This window comes from Ictalurus punctatus, chromosome 1 (assembly GCF_001660625.3).
Source record: "Ictalurus punctatus breed USDA103 chromosome 1, Coco_2.0, whole genome shotgun sequence".
In the NCBI taxonomy this organism is placed as follows: domain Eukaryota; kingdom Metazoa; phylum Chordata; class Actinopteri; order Siluriformes; family Ictaluridae; genus Ictalurus; species Ictalurus punctatus.
In genome coordinates, this window is record NC_030416.2 from 12,654,041 (window position 1) to 12,679,015 (window position 24,975).

At 39.0% G+C, this 24,975-nt stretch overlaps 1 protein-coding gene across 10 annotated transcripts; it reads right to left on the reverse strand.

Moving 5' to 3' along the window:
* Window positions 1–113: 113 nt before the first annotated feature.
* Window positions 114–23,722, reverse strand: LOC108267029 (histone-lysine N-methyltransferase ASH1L). Of its 10 annotated transcripts, none has more exons than XM_017470926.3 (16): window positions 23,537–23,720; window positions 20,205–20,894; window positions 16,010–19,562; window positions 10,271–10,967; window positions 8,805–8,899; window positions 8,480–8,553; window positions 8,342–8,384; window positions 8,009–8,075; window positions 7,506–7,599; window positions 7,352–7,404; window positions 6,523–6,662; window positions 5,829–5,945; window positions 5,570–5,624; window positions 5,334–5,448; window positions 2,886–3,162; window positions 114–2,486 (listed from the first exon to the last, which is right to left on the reverse strand). In XM_017470926.3, the coding sequence occupies exons 2-15, from the start codon at window positions 20,733–20,735 to the stop codon at window positions 3,055–3,057; spliced, it is 5,742 nt and encodes a 1,913-aa protein (XP_017326415.2). In that variant the 5' UTR covers window positions 20,736–20,894; window positions 23,537–23,720; the 3' UTR covers window positions 114–2,486; window positions 2,886–3,054. The 10 variants fall into 10 exon arrangements, with proteins under 10 accessions (XP_017326415.2, XP_017326407.2, XP_017326424.2 ...); XM_017470918.2 differs by having other exon boundaries at window positions 6,487–6,662; window positions 23,537–23,719; XM_017470935.3 differs by lacking the exons at window positions 114–2,486; window positions 2,886–3,162 and having other exon boundaries at window positions 5,364–5,448; window positions 6,446–6,662; window positions 23,537–23,722.
* Between the last annotated feature and the right edge of the window lie 1,253 nt (window positions 23,723–24,975).

A 24,975-nucleotide genomic window follows, 5' to 3' on the forward strand; every position in this document is an offset into this window, starting at 1 on the left:
CACCAGCTTAGCAGTCATACGGTGTTCTTCATCAGTGTGGTGAGGACTGGGCTGGAGCTTCACACGGACTGGTGTAGTAGGGTGGGTGGAATCAGTCAGAGACACACAGGACACAGAAATAAATGAGGCATTTATTAAGACCAAACACAAACCCTAAACAGTTCAACCAAAAGCTCCTGAGTGGCCACTACATAATAGATAAGGAGTAGGGAACCTAGGACTCTTGAGCCATTATGTGTGGTCGCCTGGGAAAACTGAATTGATTATGTTTATGTCCATTTCATTATGGCACATAGCTCTCTAACAAATTGATCAAAGCCTGACATTCAACATGTGAGGAAATAACATGTAACAAGCAAGCTTTTAGACATCTTTAGGCAGACTAACTGCATTTGTTAAACTGGTATCCTACATCTTGCAGAAAGACAGAAGTAAATACACTACCGGTCAAAAGTTTAGAAAAATTCATTCTTTATTTTTACACCCCCCCCCCCCCCCCCCCCCCCATTTTACAATAATAATAAAGTCATCAAAACTCTGGAATAAGACAAATGGAACTATGGGAATTATGTTGTGATAAAACAATCCAAAATAAATCAAGATAATTTTGTATTTTAGCATCTTCAAAGTTGACTCACTATTTGCCTAGAATTTCCAGAAATGTATTCTTGGCATTTTCTCAACCAATTTCTTGAGGAATCCCACTAATATGCTTTTTAAGCAGTATTAAAGGAGTTCCCACCTATGCTGGACAGTTGTTGGCTGCTTTTTGGAATATTTCGCTGCAAGTCATCCCTTAAAAAAATAAAAATTTTTTTGTTAATAAAAATAAATGAATATGTTGGCACAATGATATTTTTGTCTACAACACTGACTTTTAATCATACACCTTCAGATCATGAGAAACATTTAAGACAAGGGACCAAACGTTTGACCAGTAGTGTAACAATTTAGCTTAAACTGTTTTGGTTAAATATGTTTATGGCTTCTTAAAGTTTCCGTATGTTATAGGCAGAAAAATGTTGAAAAAGAGTTTAGCCAAAACTCAACTGGCAGTTTTCCAGAATTCAGTTAATGACATCCTACTGGGGTTTTACCCCCCCCCAGGCCGCCACACATTTATGACACTCTCTATTGTTTTGAGTTGGAAGTCATAATGGGCCACTTGTGCAGGAACCAAATTCCATGTCATAAACTTGATTCTGGGCTAGTTTATTCTACAGAATTGGACCCTAGTAGCAACTGTTTTACTTTTTGAGTATAGATTTACATTGTTGTACAACACAGACTGGAAGCGCACAAATAAATGATGCATTTGTACATCTGAGAAAGATTTTCATTTAGTTATGGAAGCTGATGAGCTGTGCATTATTTCTCTCACTCCCTTTCAACCTCCCCTCCTCTTTCATTAAAATACATAATTAAACTCAAATACTATACCATTTTCATGTATTTTAAGGCTTTCACATCGGAGTTGCCTACATTTGTTAAGAGCTTCATTTAATGGGACACATTTAACATTTTTCAAACAAAGCACAGCTAGCAAAGTAAACAGTTGGTGCATCTGGTGAGAACTCAGGGACTGTGTCTTTTTTGTAATGACTGAAATGCCTCACTGAAAATATCAAATGTAAAGACACATTTTGAGAAGCAATGATTCTGGGAAATAAGCTTGCACCAGGCCCGGGTGGAAACTGGAAACCAGCCAGCAATAAATGCTAGCATGGATAAAGAAAGCTGGAAATAGAAATACTTTTGCTTTGCCAGTACTGTGGAGACTGTACAAAAAAGGGAACTGTTTTCTTGGGAGTGCATTAGAAACGGTATGCTTAGTGTGGGACTGTACGCTTCTTTGTTTTTTGTTTTTTTGGCTCTTACAGTGAAAGGGTCCCAACCCCTCCCAAAGCATACTTTATTTCTCCCTACTAAAGAAATAAGCCTCATTTAAGTTTGATGTAATTAGGAAACCACCTCTCAGGCTGGTGTGTAAATTTAGAGGGCAGCATAAAAGGAGTTTAAAAAGTAGTATAGTGACAATGAAAAAAAGTAGCTTATTGCTTTCCAATTATTGCTTATTACTAGGCACATCTCACATTAAATTATTTCACTGGTACTATGTGCAGTCATTGGCAAGGCAAATGATGTATATACAAATGTAAAGAAAAACACATTATAAATAATAAACTTAAAATTATATACATTTTGAAAATATATTTAGTATGATTGTTTATGTCCTTGGCCAAAGTTGAACTAACTACCTCAGCATTTCCCGTTCCCATAGCTTCATGCACCCCATGCTTTTTATTTTATTTTATTTTATACTGAAGACGTATCTGAACAAGGCAACTGACAGGATATAAAAGTGAAAGAAAAATGGAATGAAGAAGTGTTTTTTTTCTCCTCTGTGAAATGTCCACCCTTTTTGAATAAATATGAATCTCTGAATCTTAATCTTTTTCTCAGCAAGCATCCCATCCAGCAGGGCTCTGTTCATAAAACAAAAGAGAGAGCTATAATCACACAATGTCTTATTAAACAGTAATAAAATACTTATACACATTGCTGTCACAACGCATACTGCTGAAACTGAAGAGCTCAAGTATGAAGGACGTAAAGAAAGCTTGAGTAATGGTTCTACTGTGAGCCTCTAACAGGGAGAATAAAAGTCTCTGATCCATGAAGTGTCCTTTGTACTGTTGTATCGTTTGCACCACAGCAGATTACTTCATGCTTCATATATCACACTAAATATCCTACCCAAGTACAAGCAAACCTTGACTAAAATTTTCCTTACACATGCAGTAATCATAATTTGTATCACTCACAAATCGAGGCAATATTACTGTACTATACAGTGTACATTTCTTTAAATTTGTGGCTCTTACCTGTTTAACGCTCAGTGCCTGTGTAAGCGCACCACACAACAGGTCTTTGGTATTGGAGGGCATCGTCTGCCTGTTCTTGAAGAACCATCATGCCTGTGTGTTACCATGGTCACAACCACAACCACAATATGCCCTGGAAGGTATGTGTGTGGGCGTGGCTTCTTATCCCTTACAGGAAGTTGCTGATGTGGGCTGAAGCTTCCTGGTGAGCTCTGTGGTATATGGCCCTCAGCTGACTCACATCACGCCCGACTGCAGACTCAGAGCCGTAGTATTTCTGATAATACAAGATAAGATCAAGAGCCATCTACTTTCTTGAATTCAAACACTGTTTCTTGAAGAGATGCTATGATAGTGATTATATACATTATGAAATGCTTGGTTTAAAACAATGTGGCTTTTGATAGCAGGAAAAGGTAGAAGGGAGGGAGCATTCAGGTATTGGGTCTCTCCTACAGGGAAAAGTGAGTTGCAAGAATACAGTCATACTTGGGTTGCTTTAAGCTAATGGAAATATCTTGTGTTGCTTCATGAAATCTTTGTATGTGTACACTGCTGTATGTGCATTTCTATTATCATTGACTGTAATGCTGTTTTATTTTATACGTGTTCTGTCTATGTATAGTATGTTGTCATATTCATTATGTTTTATGAGTGTTAACCTGTACGTCAACGTTAAGGCATGGAATTTTAGGGTGCCTTTCAACATCTGTTCATTAATAGACACTGTCCCTGGGAAACAGACACATAAAACAAGAAGTGGTGGGACTTGTTCGGAAACTATGAACCATGATTATTGAACTATGCAATAACTGTACACCCAGAGCCTATCCTGGGAGCAGCGCGCACAAAGCTTGATTGGACACCCGCCCATCTCTGTGCATTAATACAAACTAAAGGAAATGAATGAGTATAAGAATTCGCAGGGAGAGCATGACTTTATGTAGCTATGGGCATTATCCTCTTTTAATGTGGCCTTTAAGAAAAAGTCAGCAAGTCAACTGGCCAACTTTTTGGCTATAATTCGCTTCTTGGATTACACAAAAAAAAAGGTGTTTGGCTAGCATCTCTATTTATTTTCATATGTTTGAATGTAAGGAGGCTGCATGTTGTAAGCAGGATAACATTATTTGGCTCAGTAAATACCATTAAATAGCACATAATCCTGCAGTAGCAGCCTGAGTATTACAATAATTGGCACAATACTTTTATCAATTTATATATATATATATGTGTGTGTGTGTGTGTGTGTGTGCGTGTTATATATATATTAAAGATGCACCGACACTAAATTTCTCAGCCGATACAATTCAGAGTGATATTGGCTGATACCGTTAACCAATACCGATAGTTCTGTCTTTTATGCCTTCTTTTAAATTAATAATAATTAATTCCACAATTCTGAAAAAATGCAAATAAAAACTTTATTCCCTCCATTTCAGCAAGTTGTTTCACAGTAACTGGTCTCATAAACAGAAAACACTTTACTAAAATTAACATTAACACATGAACTACATTCTGAAGATTAAAGTAAGATTTCTTAACTTATTGAATGTTATTAATTAATATTAACATTGACTAAATTCTAATAAAACCTCCTGATAGTCTCACATTCACTCACCACAAACAAAAGCATTTCTACTTCATCACTGAACGTCAAACTGGTAATAAATAGGCCTAATATATAAACTTTTTTTTGATGATATTAACTCATATTAACATTAACTTAATATGAAATATACTACTCTACAAATATATTTGTCTGTGCAATATATATATTTTTTGTCAGTTCATCTTCATTTAAATCTTTCAATGGTGCACTGGCCCTTTAATTCAGCGTGACCAGCATGAAAAAAATAAATAGACTCGACGCCGAAACTCCCGCTTCACTCCTGCTCACTTCCGGTGTAAAATTTTAGTAGTGCAGTGCTTACAGAGATGCAATTTTGTCGTCATTCCACACAAGAGACATCTTCTTTACACACAGCACGAAATCGATGTGTTCTTCTGCCCTCTTTTGATTCACAGGATATAAACGGCCCTGATCATCGGATGTTTTTAAACTATCGGCCGATGGCATATAGCGTGAAAAATTGCCTTTTCATCGGCGCATCTCTAATATAAAAATATACAGCGGCTATTTCAACTTTTATTACAGCATGGTATATCTGGTATCTGGTATATCATCACACACCACTTATATAAGCCTGATGCTGAAATCTGAATTTATTTCTTCTGTTACAAAAGCCAGAGAGATAGAGAGAGAGAGAGAGAGAGAGAGAGAGAGAGAGAGAGAGAGAGAAATATGTTTCTGAGAATTACAAAACTATCAGCACCCACAACTCAAGAGGCAACTCTGAAAGAGTCAGTGAGCTCTTACGACACTAAAATAGCACATTTCTGTTTAGAGGATAAATGCAGGAGGACAAATGCACAGGACACACTGACCTCTGCGCAGTGGAACACAGTCAGCATGTCCGAGTGGAAGGCTGCCAGGCTCTCATAGTGTCCTGACTGGAGCTGCTTTTGGACCATGTTGAGGTCCACCAGAGCAGAATAGGACCTAAAGTATAAACACACACACACACACACACACACACAGATGTTTTCATGCCAACAAAGGTCCAAACTTCTCTATCTACTGGTTTGTAAAAAACAGTATGTTTTTTGTTACACAAACACACCTTTTTCTAGAGCACAGGTTTAGCAGAGGATCACTAAGGGTTTGTCCAGACGATCCTGAAGGACAGAGAAACAGGGAAACAGAGAGAAAGAGAGTGAGAGATAGAAACAAAAAGAGAGCGACAGCATGTTAGAGAAAGAGACAGAGATAGAGAGAAACAAGGTAGAAGTAAAAAAAATTAGTTGCATCTTTGCTTTTTCTTTCAACCATCGTCATTATAATTATCCAAATGCTGAACTCATTTCAGTCAGTAAACATACCCTTGCAACTAACAATCCTGTCCCAGATTTCTTGGAGTGTGTTTGAGAGATTTCTGCTTTGGAATGTTACATGCTCCCCTTCTTCAGAAGATGACCTCTGCTCAGTCGGGCACCTGTCTGCGACATGTAGAACAACACACACAGTTTGAAAAAAAAAGATCTATATGCAAAATACACTCCACTAAAACTGATTGAACATGCAAGTCTTCCATCTTTAAATATTTCTGATTGTATGTTGAAACAGACATGAACTAAAGAGACTACATTTTTTTTTCCTATTTGGAAAGTTTCTTCAGGGACGACATCCAATGCTATGACCTACAACATGCAAAAGACAGATGATTGACACACAAGAAGGCAGATGGTTGCTGTGAGGGGAGGGAAAGTATGTAATCACACCGTGCAATCACATTTGTATTCAGATGCGGTGACTACTATGAGTGACCAAATGAGAGGACAAGAAAACAAACAATGTATTACTGTATTTTTCAGTCCTGATAAACCTACAATTTATTAAATAGCAAGTGGGCAACTGAGACTCCTCGCTTACTGTAATACAGAAAATGCTTTACAGCATTATGAATATGATGCAAGCTAAATAAATAACAAATACATACACACATGCACATGTCGCCAACAACTACACACACTCCTAGACCTGACTTGATGGTTGGATCCTCTCCAAGGTCTCTACCCTCAATCTGGCTCCTTGCTTTGTCCTCGTCCTTTTCTTTCTCTTGCTCTCTTGCGCCCTCTCTCAGAAGAAACGCCTGTCTTGCCTTCATCTTCTCGTAGTTTCTCACCAGGAAGACACCATGTTTCATTACAAAACTCCTGAAATGACAATACACAGAGAGAGAGAGACAGAGAGAGAGAGAGAGAGAGAGGGACTTTTATCATAAAACTTTTATTAACCCATAATTAATTTACTTGTTTTATCATAGCACTTCATTTAGTTTGCTTTTAATTTATTAAGCAAAAAGTGCTTTGTAATCTCACAAGAACACCCCAGGTCCCCAAGTGATCTAAAAAAATTGTCTATACATTACATTTCTATCTTTGTTCTGTTTTATACTGTAATAGAGATATCAGCTTGCTCCAGGAAAAAAATAAAAGAAGAACATTTGCAATGACTATGCATGAATTTTCCCTGTATATATCTGGTTAACTTAGTTGTGATTGGAGAAAAAAAATGAGATATTCTCAAGCTACAGTACAGCTAGCTAACAATAGTCTTTGGGGTTTTATACATATACTGTACAACGGATACTGAATGGGGCTTTCCTAACTGTGCACACTGTATACTGTGCCACTCCACAATTACTGTGATGTTGTCGTACATTTATTACAGATGTGTAACCAAATTACACGTTTGATGGTGGCATTTAGTGGTCTTGGACTCGAAACTTTTCTTGAGTCCTCTGCTCTAGAAAATGCTTTGTTACACATGAGATCACACTGTGGAAACACTTGTGAACTATGAAGACAATAAATCTCAATCGGTATAAACATTTTTCCGGTACCTCTCCTCACTAGATAAGGTTGAGGGGAAGTTCTCATTGTCACTGTTTTCCTCCTGTAAATGGGGGGGAAAAAAAAAAAGTAGAAAAAAAATTCTGACGTTGCATATACTGTATAGTCATTCACCAATACAGTGTGTACAATGTTTTGTGTTACCTGTTGTTTGAGGTGATGATGGCACTGATGGTGTTCCTCGTACACATGTGTGTGACAGCCCGTATCACAGAACTGAGTCTCGTCATCGGTGAGCCTAAACATTATGCTTTGTTTCAGATTATGTAGTAGTAAAACGCATTAGATTTAAAACTAAAGTATGAAAGCACTGACTTCATTAACTACCCTCCAGTAAGTAAACATCTTTTTACATCTTCAAATGTAGTCAAACATATGAACGCGAACAAAGTATCAACAATATCTGGCACAGTCAGTGGGTTCCTCTGTGGGAATATATTGCAGGCCCTGTTCCAGTCAGAAGAAAAACAAAGCCCTGCTGACTTCCTTCGCTCCCTTCATTCAGGAATGAAAAAAAGCGCCCTGTTTTTCAGTGCACCACTACGTGTTTATTTTTCACATTTCCTAATACCTGTGGATAAGGAAGACCTGAAATCTGAGTCTATGCAAACCTGAAACATTACGTGAAAGTGTATGTATGTTCTTACGTTGTGTTGAGGCAATCGTCAGAGCAGGACTGAGGCACACTGCTGTTTGGGGGGTTACAGGTACTGTCTGAAATCAGAGTCAGGGCCATTAATTCTAAAAAAGTCTACATAAAACCTGCTACTCTAAAAATACAATGCTCCAGAACACACTTGTGATAGGGTAATATACATAAATACACACATTAGGAGTAATCAAGCGGTCATAATGACAGAGAACACGGATTTACTGTTGTGTTAAAGCCACAGAACAACAGTGTCTTTGTCCTCAATATTACTCAATTATTTTAGACTTCTTACACACACACACACACACACACACACACATGCACTTACTTGACGGTGCTGCCTGTGGTAGAGTAACAGGTTTTTCAAATAGCTGCAGAGGGGGGAAAATGTACACATCATGAATGCCGTACAACAAGAGTCGACTTCCTGGAAACGGTTTTTATTTTTTGCAGAAATTAAAAGCACCTCGTTGCGTGCACATTGCCGGTGGATGTCATAGGGCAACTGAAAGTTGATCCGTTTCACTCTTAGGTACTTTCCTGTCACAGATACACACAGGCAAACACACAGGAGCAGAACACTGGATTAAAGATTTATACATATGATTAAGGTCCAATAAATGTAAAAAAAAAAAAACAACAACTTCATTTTCAATTCCTTCCCTATGATTAAATTTTTATCTGAAACCCATAATCTTCTCTTAATCTTAAACTATTTCTACAGAACCCGTGATTAGTGGTTCTGTATGACCCTGATACGGCAATAACTGAAAACACACACTGAAACTCACCCACATGTAGAGGTGCAGGAAGGAGGCCATATTCATGCTCCTCTGGATTGTACTCTAGATCCTCTAAGTTTAGCTGATGAGGCTGATCAGGAATGCTGAGAAAGCGAGAAAAATACAACATTTAAACTTCTTACTGATAATGATCATAACCAATCTTATCTCAAAATCAGATGTAATAGTATACACTTTAAATGTCATTTAACTCCACAAACACCCAGGACCTGCTAGTGGGTCCAGACTGAATAACTCATAGTACTTAATAAACAATTCTCTTTAATATGATGAGAGATTCAAGTGTTAAATCCTATATGTTTATGTACACTCACTGGCCACTTTATTAGGATCGCCTAATCATGTGGGAGCAGTGCAATGCATACAATCATGCAGATGTAGGACATGAGCTTCAGTTAATGTTCACATCAAACGTCAGAATCAGGATTTCGTGGAGTTTTTTTTAGTGATTTTGCTGTGGCTTTTCCCAAAGATTTGCGATGCAACTTGCAAAGTTTTTTGTGCTACTACTTCAATTGGTGGAATTGCAATTGCACAAAATTGTTTTGCACGGCCTTTCGCAGTGAAATTTGTTGGTAAATGAGACCTTTTAGCTGTACTCATGTTCCACGCACATGAATCGTAGACGGTTTTGGCTGAATGCACATTGTTATGACGTCACACTGTGCATCTTGGCCCAAATCTGCAGAAAATCTGTGGTAATTTTGAAAAATTGCAAGCTCCTCTGAATATTGCGGTGTTTGCTTGATTTTTTTGTGTTGTGTTTTCTACAATTTCTACTGTTACAAAATCATGAAACCTTGGAGGGACTGCAGAATGTAGAAAAAATTCTATCTCAGTGACTTTCACAGTGGCATGGGTGTTTTTGTGGTTTGAGTATTTCAGAAACCGATGATCTCCTGAGAGTTTTTCATGCATCAGTTCACAACAGTTTCTAGAGATTACACAGAATGATGTGAACAACAAAAACCTTCCAGTGACTTGCTGTGGCAGTTCTGTGGTAATGCCTTGTTGATAAAAGTGGTCAAAGGAGAATGGACAGCCTGGTTCATGCTGAGAAGAAGTGTACAGCTAATTCAAATAACCACTCTATACAACTGGGGTGAGCAGAAAAGCATCCCAGAATGGACAACATGCTGAAGCTTGAGGCAGATGGACTACAAGAGTAGAAGATCACATCGGGTTCCACTTCTGTCAGCCAAGAACAGGTATGTGAGGCTACAGTGGGCATGGGCTCACTGATACTGGACAACTGACAAATGGAACAAGGAACTTTTCCAACTTCATAAAGAGTGGTTCTTTGAGTCTTGACCTGTATCTGCATGGTTCTGTGCATTACACTGCTGCCACATGATAACTGTTTGGATGAATGCATGAATGAGCAGCTGTGCAAGTGTTCCTAATAAAGTGTCTGGTGAGTGTACATGTGATGTGCCTGGTGTGTGGGAACTTACTCTTCGGTTTTATAAACATCTGAATAAAGCCCTGCCCATAAATACTTCTTATTGGGTAGTGAGGCAGTGGCCTGCTCCGGTTGGCTGTCTTCAACCTGGCTAGGTGATGGACCAATGGGTGTTGAGCACATATGGAAATGCGTGGAAGATGTCTCAGTCACATCTTTTTCTTCATTCTGATTCTGATCTCCATCTCCCACACTTTCAGCAATTTTTCTTTTTTTCCCACTTCTCTGCTCTCCGTGAATGACAAGCTCAATGACTTCCAACACTGTGTCACTGTTATCTTTGTCTTCATCTCCTGCCTCTTCCATAGTCAAGGATGAGGACAGCTCAGGAACAGAAAGTAAAGATGGTGGAGAAGACAGTTTGGGACTCTTCCTTGGTCGTCCTGGTCCTCTTCTCTTTACTCCGTTGCCATCTGTGACCTCCAGTCCCTCAGAATTGTGATGTTTTGGTGAATTGAGATGTTGTTGTACTTTAGCACTTGTAGAAGGAGTGTTTCTGGCTGCTGGGTGTGAATGCTCTTCCCTTAAAAGAGGTGAGGTTTGGCGAACATGTTTAGACTTATTCTTAATCAGAGGCCTCCTTTTGGTTTTAAACCTCTGTGGTTCCCTTGGTATCTTTTCTGGTTCTCTGGATGATGAAGAATCACTGCACTGATGCTTTTTAGGGAAACCACCAGCCTGGTCGATACCTGTTAAACAGGCAGCAAAAACCTCTGTTAAACTCAGTGAATGTCTCTACATATCTAAGTATCAACTAGATATTACAATTAAGTAACAAAGAATATCCAACAACTCTTCACAAAGTCTTGGTTTATACAGTATAAACATTCATAATCCTACAACACATCTTGCCACCTTATCCTCATCATTTCCATCTACCATCTACAAGCTCTCACCTTCTGCCTTTTGTTCACTCTCTGTATATCAAGCATACCATGAAAAGAGCTGTAAAAAAATCAAAAGTGACCATTCCCACAGAGCATATATCATATTTCAACCAGTTCCCTCTGGCAAACAATACAGTTTCAGACTTACCAAAACATGCTGCTTTAGAAAAAAGTCTCTTTCCTTTAGCCACTGGAAATCTCAACTGTCTCAACACTATTGTGTTCTGATGCTCTTTGGCCTGCACCATTTACTATTTGCACTCTTTTCAAATATGACTGTAATGTTACACCACCACATCTCTCTTAAACTTTATACAATAATATATAACACTAATGTATTTGATTTGTTTAATGTTCACAGTCCTTACCGTAATTTAGCATCCCTTTTTGCATTTGTCACTTTTTTGCACTTGTTGTGTATTTTGCACTGTAATGTTTATCATTTAATCCTGGATTTGCACACTCAGCGCTGTACTGAAACCAAATTCTACCAACATGGTTGCCTGAAAATAAAGAATCTTGAGATCTTGATCTAAAAACACTTCAAACACATCATGTTATTGCATGACATGACTGTTTTTATACTTGCTAAACTGCATAATTAACTACCAAATTTTACAAACACATTTACATTAAGAAGTGCTATATATACTGCAAGTTTGTTTCTTAGGTCGCAGGGCTCTAAGTGACAAACTATATTTGTGAGAACTAGAGCTGGTATTTCAATATAGTGAGCATATTCTAAGACCTGTTTGGGGTGTTTTGGAAGTTGTCCTGCATTTTGGACAAAAAAAGTACCATTAAGCCAAGCTGCATGTTTGCGTAGAAAAAACGGAAAAAGTGAACTCAGTGCTGAAAAATTCCAGTTCAAAAAAACAAATTGAGAGGTTTCAATGCTAGTCACCAACAATGTCCATTCTTAAAGTAACATTTGAAGTTATAGTTACCAGAGATATACACTTTATACACTTTAACTTATAAAACGTGAACTAGCATTTAAAGCACTCCAGCTAATCACTGCTACTGGTTAGATCAACCATAATCAATTTCACAGACTGCACTGATGTGCATTCCACAACAAAGACTGGGTCTGCAGGACAAGGATTGTGAAATCAGGATGGGGTGTGCTCTGAAACAGCCATCAAATACCTCTTTTTACGGCACAAAACAATCATACATCAGGGAATATAGTGGGGAGTAACTTTATATTTCAGTTCTGTTTAAGAGCATTCCAAGAAAACAGAAGGACAACCTTCTCAAAGAAAGAAAGAAAGAAACAAAGAAAGAAAGAAAGAAAAAGAGACAGAAACAGACAAACAACGGATGAGATAGTGAGGGAAAACAAACTGGTCATGGTGCTGTAATATGACTTGTGTGTTGTTTCTTTGTACATCTATGGATGAGCTATTCTTAGGCTGGATAAAAGCCAGGCCAAGATCACTTTAAATCTACCTCTGTCCCATCAACATGTGAGTGTAAATACATCAACAGCCAAGGTATCATAGCAAAGGTATATTTTTAGACTGAACAAACAAGCATGCAGGTTAAGTAAGGAACAAGGAATGAGATAAAGAGAAAGAGGTCTGACCAAAGATGTCAGGGTGGGGAAGTGCTAAGGCACATATGAAGCTAGTTAGAAGATGTACTCTCGCCAAATATACTCTTTGGCTTTGACGAAAACAGCTCTCTCTTCCTTCGCTCTTCCCTCACAGCCATTTGTAAAAGTTCACTTGGAGATTTCCAGGCTAACCCCCACCCACATAACCACATTTCCTTACCACTGCTGAATGTCTGCACTTTTCTCTTTCTACCTTTCCAAGTCAAACAGAATGATGTATATTGGCCACTGGCAGACAGGAGCTCTATAGCAGGACTCTAAATGGACATTCCTTGGCAGGCAGATAACAGAGTAAGCACATAATTCATAATGATGAAGTGTATAGCACAGCTCCCAGTGGTTCAGAAAAACTTGTTACGTCTCTGTCAGCCTAAGTCTACAGATAAATGAATGTGAGAATGGTTATGTGCATGAATAGAGTTGACTGCAAATAACCCCAAGCTCATTTCTGTCCAATAAAACATTCTGACTAGCTGATACGTAACTCAATTAAATGAAGATAACTCAGAGTACTACCCCAGAGTAACTCAGATGACATACAAAGTCACTAAAATAAATAATCAAGTGTGCTTCCACCAGATCTAAAAGGTGGAGTTAACCAAATACAGTCAAATTCAGAATTATTGGAACTCTTGGGGAAATAAATAAGTCCATTTCCTATTTCCCTAGGGTACACACTCAAAATCCCTTTGGCTCTGTCCCATCTAGTGCATTTGCAGTCCCCATGTATGTATGCTGCTAGGTCCACAAGGCCATAGAGTGTCCCATTTCTCGTTTTAGGCTTCACAAAGTGCTCACGAGTACCCTTTATTTGCACATACTTTCCCCTTTGGCAAAGACTGCAACCAAGTGGATTCTGCCACAGTCTCTTACCCCAAACCCTCTGCAATCATTTGTGAGGACCAATAACAGAGGATGAGTTTGTTGAGAGGAGAGAGCAACAAAGAAGATACAGCCAATTAAAGTCACTGACATTCAAATAACATCTTTCTTCATTAAAGTCATTAAGTAGCATTAATGTAATATCTTTTGAGAAACAAATCCTGTAAAATGAAAGATTAAACCGAGCGTGAATATTTACTAAATTTATATTTAATAGCCTGCACATTTATTTGGAGCTACTGCATGCAAATTTATGATCTTATGCAATGCAATCAGGTACGTGAACTAAAAATATATAAACACAACCTGGGCCACACGTTTTTGAAATAACTGTAAACTTCTCAGGAACAGGACACATAAGCATACATTGCTACTTCAACCAGAAGGTTAAGTCTTGGCTATAGATGGATATTTCAACAAGATAATGGCTACAAACCTAGATCCAAATCAACACAGAAACTCTTATAAGCACACCAAATCAATCTTTTGCACAAACCTACAGAACGTATATGAAGGAGTTCAAGCTTTTTAGTCATTAATGGCAGAGTCTCACTGCTGTTATTCTCTCCAGCAGAGGCTTCATAAAATATTAATTCTGAAACCAGTGTTTTGGGACTACAAAAGATTACATACAATTTTTTTTAGGGGAAACTGTATTCAAATTAATCTGTATTGTTTGTCCATATTTTGAGCTCAGTAAGAAAATTGCTTTTTTTCTTACTGAATGTAAGTTATGCATTGCACAGTGGTGCTTGCCCTGAGTATCGCATAAAGTAAAAATGAGTCACCTACATTAATTCACTCATGAAGGACAGGCTATATAAAAACTGGCACCACTCCTACAATTTCTCTCTCACTTTACTCTCACCTATATATTCCATTTTTCTATATTACATCTACAAGTCAATGTACAATGAGTTGTCATGTTATTAGGTACAGTCAGCAGATACAGTAGACCACTTTTTAGGTGTACAATTACTCACTGTAACCCCTCTGTTTCTATGCACAATTTCTCAGCTCCACTGTACCCCATCCATCAGTGGAAAGAGACCACAACAGGACCATCACTGTGCAGTCAGGTAGTGGACCTTTGTCAGCACAGCATTGACCCCAGTGTCACCTCTTGTCACTATAGTGTGGAAATCAGTTGGCCAAACACAAATATCCAGTCAACAGCAGTCCAGTGGTAAGAAACGGACAATGATGAAGTGCAAGGTTAATTAAAACCGACATGAATAAATTTAGAGGGGGTTTTTCTACAAAGTGGAATAACAAGGTGGGCGTGTCTAATATAATGTCCAGTAAGTGTACAAATTCAGTGTACAAATGTTTTATTAATGATATGAGTGCTTAATACACTCGTACCAGTACCCCACACCACCAGTACAACTACCAACTACTATACTAAGAATGGTCCATTGCCCAAATAATATCCTATGGTTGAGTCCTAGTTGAGTCCCTTAAATGGGGACAGATAGCTGTGCATGCACATGGTAGATGTACCTGATAAAATGGCTAGTTTGGTGTAGGTACAACATAAGCGTATATTAAAACCTGCCAAGTCTGTATTTCCCCTCACAAATACCCAGAGGATGCTACAAACATGATACACCACCCAGTGCTTTCAGATCTATTCCTCACATGCTGAGGTTTGTTTCTTGCCATATGTTTAACTAAACAACAATGAGCTAAATTGTACTTCCATTCATTTGGTGTTTTAGACGGACTCATTAAATAACTAATAACATTACAATAGGATTCCAACAAATAAAAATACTCTGAAAAGAACTGAAGCACCTTTCCAATATTAAAGCAGCTTCAGAGGAGGATTTCGAATTCAATACAGGCTACTGTGTGCAGACAGTTTGACGGCAGGAATTCGCAACAATCCAGCACCTGCTTTTGCATGGATTTACACAGTACTATCACTGCAAAATAACTGAAGAACAACAACACTGAATGCTGCACTCAGTAGGTGTAGATAGAGTTTGCAATAAAAATGAGTGCCAGGACACCACATATCATAGCATATCTGTATCTTATATAAACACATAAACATATGTAAGAGCTTACACATCTGAAAGCACTTTGCCTGCCAACTAGAATCTGCAGTAGTAACTACACAGACAGGAAAAAAGCAGTCTGCTCTCATTTCTTATGCCACCAGTTAAACAGTGGGTGGTAAATGAGCAGAAAGACACCCAAATATAATACAAGCTGCTCGGGTTTAACTGCAGAAAGTACTTCCCTGCTTTTAAAAATGTGCAATAAACACAAAAACAAAGATATACATTTAATCCATAAGACTATATAATAATGACATCAGAGTTGTACACCTTCTTACCTGGTGTTCTCTTATCTCCAGAAGACAACTCTTGCACAGATGTCTTAGCTTGTTCCTTTAGAACATTCGAGACCCCAGTCAGTCCTTCGCTCTTTCTTGACTTTGTGACCCTTTTTTGACTTGGTGTACTGCTAATGAGTGTAGGCTGTTTTAAGAAAGATTGAGTTTTCCTATGTAACTGCTGAGCTGATGTTGAGTTCCCATTAGTCTCTGGAGCTTTCGTGTTATTCTCATGGCCCACTGAATTGATTTCAAGTGATTCAGAGGGCTGGTTTAGGGTTTTGTTGCCAAGACCCCATGGTGGCTGATGCTCTGACCATCTTACTTCTCTTCCCTGCCCCAAGTTTGATGGACTTAAACGTGTAAAATTAAAGGTTTTGTCTTTCTGTTGGATTTGTGAGAAAACTGAGGAGGGAGAAGGGGAGTTAAATGAACAGCTTCCTGAATTTTCATTGTCTTTTGTGAGTTTATTAAGCCAAAGACATGCATCATTTCCATGCTGCCTTTCTGTCATCATGCCATGTTTATCCTGTCTTCCTCTGCCTTTCTCTTTCTGTTTCTGTTTTTGCCCACTGTCTGTGTTGAAGCAGTCACAGGAGGAGTGCGGGGTCATTCTAGGATATGCGCCAAATGTGTTCTGTCCCCAAACAGCAGAGTCTTGCCTTGGGAACTTGGCCCTCTTCTTGTGGAACTTAGACGGGCTTATAATAGGGTTCTTAGAATAGTGGTGCAGATATGATGGTGGAAAAGGGAGTGGATATAATGCTGTACTGGTTGGGTATCCTCGACAGAGTCCAAAACCAAGTGAGGTGGTTGTGAATGGTACTTTATAGGATGGGTGGATAAATCCACCACCTGGGTATGGGTATCCAAGTTTGTGCATCACAGGGAAATGTGTAACAATTTGTTCGCTTGGCTCAGAGGAGCAACCATGTTTCCTTCTCATATTTGCCATTCTAACATAATGAAGGGGTTCACAGGGTAGGGCAGAATGTGGCGAATAGTACCCACTAAGGTTAATTTGAAACATGGCTGGGGGGTGAACTTTTTCTTGTAGGCACTGAAGATCATAGGATTGACATTTGCCTGTTACAGTCTTTCTTCCAGTTGTGTTACCATCATCACCAAGCTTGGTTCGGGCGATGCGCTGCACAATACGGATCTTGCTCAGTCTGACAACTAAGTCGTCAATATCAGCAAGGAATTCTGGGTCCTGGCATTTGGCCCTGAGTTGCATATACTTCTTCTTGCATTTATATTTATGTCTTCTAAGCTTCTCTCGACTAAGGCAGTGATGGCCTTTCCTATGGCATTTAAACTTATGTGCCTCTTGGTCTGTGAATGTCAAAGAAGGACTGGAATCTTGTGGCCTACCAGAGTCTAATGGCAAATGAGCAGAAAAAATGCGCTCTGAAGGCAAGGAGGAAAGAGCCTTCGGTCTACCCTGAAAGGAGTTACTCCCAGGAACACCAGACATTGTGAATACAGAACCTGTGGCTGGTGCTGAGCAAAATCCCACACCTTCATCCAGCCTGTTATTTCTCTCGCCCCTGTCTGATGTGGTGTTATCTTTAATTCCTTCTCCACTGTTACATGTCAAAGTGACTTCACAGTGAGCCTGGGAATGTTCACTGAGTTGTTTAAAGGAAGTTGCTTTGATTTTTGGGGTATTAAAATTGATCTGCGAACTCCTCCCAGATGATGAAGATGAGGCAATATTTTTAAGAGTGCTAGAGGAGCCTGATACAGGAATACTCTGGGTATCTAATGATGGCTGCACAAAAGTAGACTTGGGGGGAAACTGGGGGTTGTCTGGGCACATCTGTGGAGATTTCTGGGATGAAATATTGGAAGTTGTCAGACATTTTGGTTTGCGACCTCTCCTCTTTCCCATATAGATAGTTCCTCTTTTGCTAACATTAATTTGAGAACCAAGTTTGCCTCCAAAAGATGATACAAGGGAAGATAAAGAGTGTGTTGCAGTAGAATCTGGACTGCACACATCGCTTTCTGTGCCTTGGTGAGAAATATCTTTACTGTCGCATTGCTTCTGTCCCAACAAAATCTGTGTGAGCACCTGATCTTTCCCTTTCACTTTCATCTTATTGATCGTTCCAATGATTGTCTTCATTATTCCTCTCTTGCTTTTCTTGCACTTTTGAATGTTTCTTGCTTTGTCTTTGCAAGTAATATGAAGGTCTCCAGAGTCCTGTTTCTTAGAGAGTAATTCTGGCTGAGTTTCCTGTGCTTGTATAGAAAAAGACTGTTTGGGGCGCCCACGTTTTCTTACCATAGGCCTTGTCTGCTTCAAATCAAGTTCCGGCTGTAGGGCTTCTGGGTTTTGATCGTTTGGAGGCTTAACAACAGAAACTTGAGAATTATTTGCCTGAAACTGTACTACTGATTTGTTTGTTTTTGGTCTACCCCTTTTCCTAGATGGTGGGTTATTTAAAGATGACATTTCTGAATTGCGATTTTTTGCGTTTTGAGAGGGTTTTGATTTGGTAGGTTGCCCAACTGGATTTTGTTCACACTGAGGTGATTCTGAAGAACTATGGAATAGAGTTTGTGAACCACTGTGTAGTACTTTACAGGCAACAGGACTATGGTTTATCTCATTGGCTGTGTTTGCAATCCTATTGCTGCGAAGACTTCTGACCTGTCGTCTCTTTGACAGTTTTTTGTCCTGCTTTCTGTTTAAAGATAAGTCATCCATCAGAGGTTTAACTGGGGCAGGAGATACTTGAGGATTTGGTGTAGAACTGACAGAGCTGTTAGGGTCAGTCAAACAATGTACTCCAATTTGCTCTTGATTTGTACAAAGCTTGACTTGCTTTCCGTGCTCATCATTAGCCGATCCATTTGTGCTGCCATAATTTTTATGCTCAGGTACAGGATTTCTGGGGGACTTCACGGTTATTTCTGAAGCCCAATTTATGTCTTTATTTTCGTTCTGTCCTTTGCTTCCTCTACTATTCTGTGACAGGTCTGATGTGGTGTCAGTGCACTTACTGGAGGATGGGGAATCAGTTACTTGGAAAGAGGTGGGGTGTTCTGGCAGGTCATTGGTAGAAGGACTTGGCTCTTGTGTGGAGCCATTTTGGTGCTCACTCTTTTCATCAGTTACTTCTCTGACATCAGCATGGTTGGGGTCATCCGCACAACCCTCACCCTTCTTTGTTTTCAAATGCAAACTTGAAGGCATTTCTGAATTACTTTCATTGAATTTTGAGACATTTCTTTGAAAACAGGATGTTAGCTTGGATGACACAGTATGTAAACTGGTTTCACTTGGATTTCCATAACTGGGGCTTGGACTGGCTTGACCTTGCTGTGTCTTGTCCTCATTAAGAACATTAATGTACTCTTGTGGGCTGGAGTCCTGTTGAGAGGTGGAATTTGAATCAGGAGGATTTTTGCAGGAGTAGGTTTGCTTTATGTGAGTACTGAGCATTAACTTGTGAGAAACTGACAGTTTGTTGGATGACTGTGGGGTTTCCTGTAGTGTTATATCTGACTTTAAATCTGTCTTCTTAGTTTGTTTTGGGAGAACCTGTCAAAATAAACAATGCATGATAAGTAGAAGACCACTATAAACAACCACTCTTGTGTGTACCTGAAATCCAAGTTTCCTTTCTTTTCTATTTCTTGATTTCTTCCTAAATCCCCCAAATGACTACTTTTCAGTGTAAAATACAGAAAGAGAACAAAATATACACGACCACAGTCTGTGACACAAGACAAGGGAGAACCATAAAGAGAGATTAAAAGAATATGATAGAGAGATAAAGATGGAGAGGATTATATCAATTGATCAAATACTGATAAAGAAAATGACTAAATGTGACATGGAAGGTGGAGAGTGAAAGAGAGTTCACAGAGCGGGAAAGAAAAATGAAACAGTGTCAAGTTACAACAGGCAGAGAAAGTAGGTGAGGTAAAAATAGATTAACTGTTAGTTACAAAGTTATAAAGCATCTGTAACATAGCTTATACAGAATAATTTCACATTTTCAAGCAACTCTCAAGTGTATCATTTCTACGTAGGTGTTATGCTCAAGAGAGTCAAGAACCTTTCGTGTCATATTTTTCATGGTGATGTTCAATGCATTATATTTCCTGCTGCAGTTTAGCAGTTTATTTCAGACATTAATAAAACAAACATAATGCCCAGCATAAAATGACTGGCTCCTACCTTTTTAGCTGCCCTTGTGGTAGGGGAGTCTGAAGCAGGACACATGATACTAGAAGGTATGAGAGAGGACGGAGAAAGTGCTGATGGATCAGTATTTGTCATAGCTGAATTGTCTTTTGTTACCAAAGAGTCAGTGTTACATTTCTTCTGTTCAGGATGACATGACTGACTGTAGCGTCTAGTTTTAGAACTTATACCATCTCTTCGTTTGCAGACACTTTGCCTTACAGGTTCAGGTCTCTGAAACACTCGAACAGAAGGTCGGCATATGAAGTTCTCAAGGCTCTTTGGGGGTTTCTTGGTTCGTTTTGCCCCAGGGCTAATCTTTGCTTTCATATTACCTTCTGAATGGTCAGCCTCTTTAACTGTTAAATCCTGCAGCTGGTTATCGCAGCCATCAGTTCCTTCAGAGAAGAAATCCAGTTCATCTGATTTGGTCTTTCTCACTTTTTTTCTACCCTCTGTCCCCTCATACACTCTTCCTCTCTCTGGTGCTGGCATAGGTAAATCATTCTTCCTTTTTTTATCCATTTGGACGTTCAGTATAGAAACAAATTGGCTCAGGAATTCAGGGCTATTGAGCTATTAAATTAAGATGATGACAGATCCAGGTATGAAGATAAGTGCTTGTTGAACAAAAAAATCTGACATCTCCAAATCGCTGCTGCCTTCTTTCATTATATTCCTGTCCTATAGGAATGGGGAGGTAAAGAAAACAGAATTATTATTAATACTATCATTACTATAAAGGTATAGCACATTTTTATCACCAATAGCTGTGGCTGTAATCATAGTAGATCCACAGCATTATATAATGCATCTCATCAAATTACATTCCTGTATATTATTCCTGTAAACAAGCCATCGCTAAAATTCCTCCTGACTATTTCCTAGAAAAGTCAGTTGAAACTGTTGTGAGCTCTCAAAAAGGCAGGTGCTTTACTGCACTGTGTGAGCTAATTTCTAAGAACAATCCTGAATGATGACCTCAGTGCATTAACTTCCACAGGGGAAGCATAAAATTCACAGCTCAGCCTATTGCCTGAGGGAAAGAACACATTTAGTACAACCCGGGACATGCAATCTAAAGCTGCATTAGAGGTGTTGAACGATAAAGTTGACACTACATTTCAAATCACTCTGAGGCACAGTCACTGAATAACATCAATACCGCATGTATTTCAATAAATAAAACAGCACCTGATTAATAGCTGAAACATTCAAAGGTGGTTGATTTATAGAGTGTTTCAGAGTATACTCCATTTAGAATTTGGTGCCAGAGAAAACAATCCCAAAGGAATGATAAAAAGAAAAATGGCCCAAGGAAAGCAGAGACAGCACAGAGCAGAGTGAGCTTGTGTGTACATACATACACTGAAGCTATTAGTAGCACAGTTCAAGAGCAAAGTGAAAGAGGGTATTTTAGGGTCTTATTTTTCCTGACTGGGAACTATTCCTACTTTTCAAAGTTTACCACAACCATTCATCTTATTTCTACCTAGTTCCTATGAAGGTCTTGCCACAGGCTTGCTAACTCTTCTGAGTCCAACTGCTTCCTCTCTCTCCTTATCCATTTTATTACTTTCCCTAATAGCAAAAACAGTTCCCCTCATTGTACACTCCAAACTGAAACCTAAAGAATGATGAACTGACTCATCTCATTAAATGACTGAAGAAATGTCACTATTTACATGCAGGATCATAAGCCTTCTTCTAAAAACCATCCCATTTCTCTAATACAGGGGTTACCAATGCTATTTGAAAAACGGCAGGCTGCCATTTCAGACATATAGCAATCACAACTAATATTCATTCGAAGACCAAGATCGACTGATTAAACAAGTGGAATAAGATATGGCTGCTATTTGGTTAGACCGAAACCCTGCAGCCAGACCGGCCCTTTTCAGACAAGACAGAAGACACTGGCTATAATAGTTGTACTGATATTGACATCTTTGCTAATGTTTATATATATATATATATATATATATATATATATATATATATATATATATATATATATATAAAATGTTTCCTTCCACTTCCTTTCAACCAATTTTCTCTTCTATTCTGAACTCCACCGGAGCACGCATTCATTCAGCAAGTGATCCCCTCCTTTATGTCCTCTTTATCTCTCTTTCTCACTTCAGGTCTATTTCAGTAGTTCTCATTTGCGTGAAGGATACACTCGCGTCCTTCTCTTGTCAAGTGCAACCAGCCTTTGGCAAGGTGCTACATTTCAGATATTACCTCACAAGCAGTGTCACAAAAAAAAAAAAAAAAAAAAAAAAAAAAAAAACAGTCCCGAAATAGTTTCTCAGAACACATACCTTGACAAAAATATATCTGTTATATCAACAGTCATAATTTTTGGCCCCATGACTCTGCCATGCAGCACAGTGGTGAAAGCTGACATGATTGTACATTAAATTTAAATAGCAGTAGTCTGTATATAGCTAAGAATAGCAACATGGATAAGGTGAAAGACTCGTCTGCTTCTCTCTCTCTCTCTCTCTCTCACACACACACACACACACACACTCAGTGAATTGAGTTCTTCATGAAGTGCTCATGAAAAGGGACTGAGATTGCCACCGACTCATCTGAGGAACTTAAAACCAGCCGTCCACTGCCGTTTCTGCACTATTTCTCTGACCTAGATATAAGCCGGTGCTCCGAAAATAGACTAAACTAGAACACAACACGACGAGGAAGAGAAGAAGGGCCAGAGAAACGCGCGGTAATTAATTAGCAGCAATGTTACAATGGCGTTTCCGCCACATCAGAGAGGAGTGGAGAAGAGCACGCAGTGTAGCCTACTTGTGCACGAGAGCCGACTGCTACTGTATCTATCTACTCAGCTCAGTACTAGGTATATAGGTATACTAATATATACACTTGCTCGTGTTAGTGACTAAATAAGCGACACTGGAATATATAACGATGCTTCCTTTAGCATTAGGTCATGCAGACGAGGTTGCAAAAATAATAATAATAATAATAATAATAATAATAAAATAAATAAATACTACGCTTTCGAGTCTTCAAAAATATTTAAGTTACCTAAGGCAAGGCACAGATGGGACGCCTGTAATTATTCAGCTTCCAGGAGCTAAAGTGTGCTAATCTAAAAGCTCTTATAGATGAAACCAAACAGCCAAACTAATTTTAATGCGTTTGACGGTTTACCACGGCCTAAAATATGAACAAATTGCGGAGCAGTTAGAGCACAGTGAAACGAGGTCCTAAAAAAAAAAAGTCGGAGGAGCTAGGCGATTCGGAAAAATAATACGTTTCCAAGTCGGTTTCTAAAACGAGCTGGACTTACTTACCCAGGCTGCGAGAAGATATTTTCTATCCTCTAGCTAATTGTTTTGGAGAGAGCGCACCGAGCCGAAACGCTAAACGCGTGGATGTTGCGTGAGCTTTACTGCGCGTGCACTGATGGAGCCGTGAAGATGGAACATTGTGCAACTGCGTACGACACTCAAGTTCCCCCTTCTCCTCTCCCCTCACCTCCCCTCCACTCCACTCCTCTCCTCTCCTCTCTCCCGCCCGCTAATCCGTCTCTTGCGCAGTTGTTTTACATCAAAAGCACAGTCGTACATTGTGTACCCACATATCCACTGTAGTAGGTAATCTTTTAAACGACCGGCAGAGTGTTGTAGCCTGAGAGACCTATATTCAACTGAAGATAAAGAGCACTGCCTAGCGTCCATGACTGGGGAAGATGACAGAAAAACAAACTCGTAATGGACCTGAAGCAATCATGGACTATTGGAGTCATGAATCTCGACGATAAACACAAACAGTCTGAGTTACTACTCATGACCAAGCACTTCCTCAAATTGTTTACTACTTGAATATTAAGCGTTTGAACGATGAACAGACTTTAGACGTGTTCATGTTCCGCCAAGTTGGACTGCATCCGATGCTCAGCCAAAGAAAGATTACCAAATCACCATGGCTGCTTGATTTCTGCTTCGTTTATTGAACGTGGTGTCATCCAAAAATAAGTGCACTACTGTAAGTCACCAGAGGTGGCATTCAATCCTGAGTTTGATCCAACACACCCACTTGAAATTCGGCCATAACTTTATATGGAGGCATGAGATATGCTGTAATAAACCCGAGTGAGAAAATACAAAGCAAATGAACAAAACAGTTATTGTTAGTCAATTATTAATCATTTAATCCGTTCGTTTAACTGGCAACTTAAATGAGGTTAATTATTCATACAGTATAATGATGTTGGATTAAGTCATCTTATTGATTGTGGTAGTCAGATCATTCAGTACGTTTACACGGACAACTGTATTCCGATATTAAGACGATACTCTGATTAAGAAACTACCATGTAAACAGAGATTATTGATGACCTTAATCTGGCTAAATACACACTAATTAAGACGTGGAGCATTCCTGTTTTAGTCGCATTATCGAAGTGCTTTAGACACGTACACACCTTAGTTAACGTCATGTGGGAATTTTCGCCACATTTTGCGTCATGACGCAGACAGAAATTTTCTTTCTATTCGGCATCATCAAATCCCATTAAAACAACTCTCTTCCACCAGTCCTTACTTCGTACTCTCATCCAGTACCTCCAAGTTTGTTGCGGTTGCATGAATGAAATGTTGCCGAATGAAACTACAGAGGAGGCCTGTTGCTGGAGAATTTGTATCCGCCGTCGTCTATTTGCATGTATAGCATGACAAATAATTAACTGCACTTGAAGCTTTCGTAAAATTAAAAATGAAACACCCAAAAC

Excerpts from the sequence above, each read along its gene's own strand:
- LOC108267029 (XM_017470918.2), bottom strand. The coding sequence starts at position 20,735 with ATGGATAAAAAAAGGAAGAATGATTTACCTATGCCAGCACCAGAGAGA. Across the intron at positions 10,968-16,009 it reads TGGAGATAAGAGAACACCAG|GTATCGACCAGGCTGGTGGT; the intron begins GTAAGAAGGTGT and ends CCTGTTTAACAG. Across the intron at positions 3,163-5,333 it reads CTGTGTTCCACTGCGCAGAG|AAATACTACGGCTCTGAGTC; the intron begins GTCAGTGTGTCC and ends TTGTATTATCAG.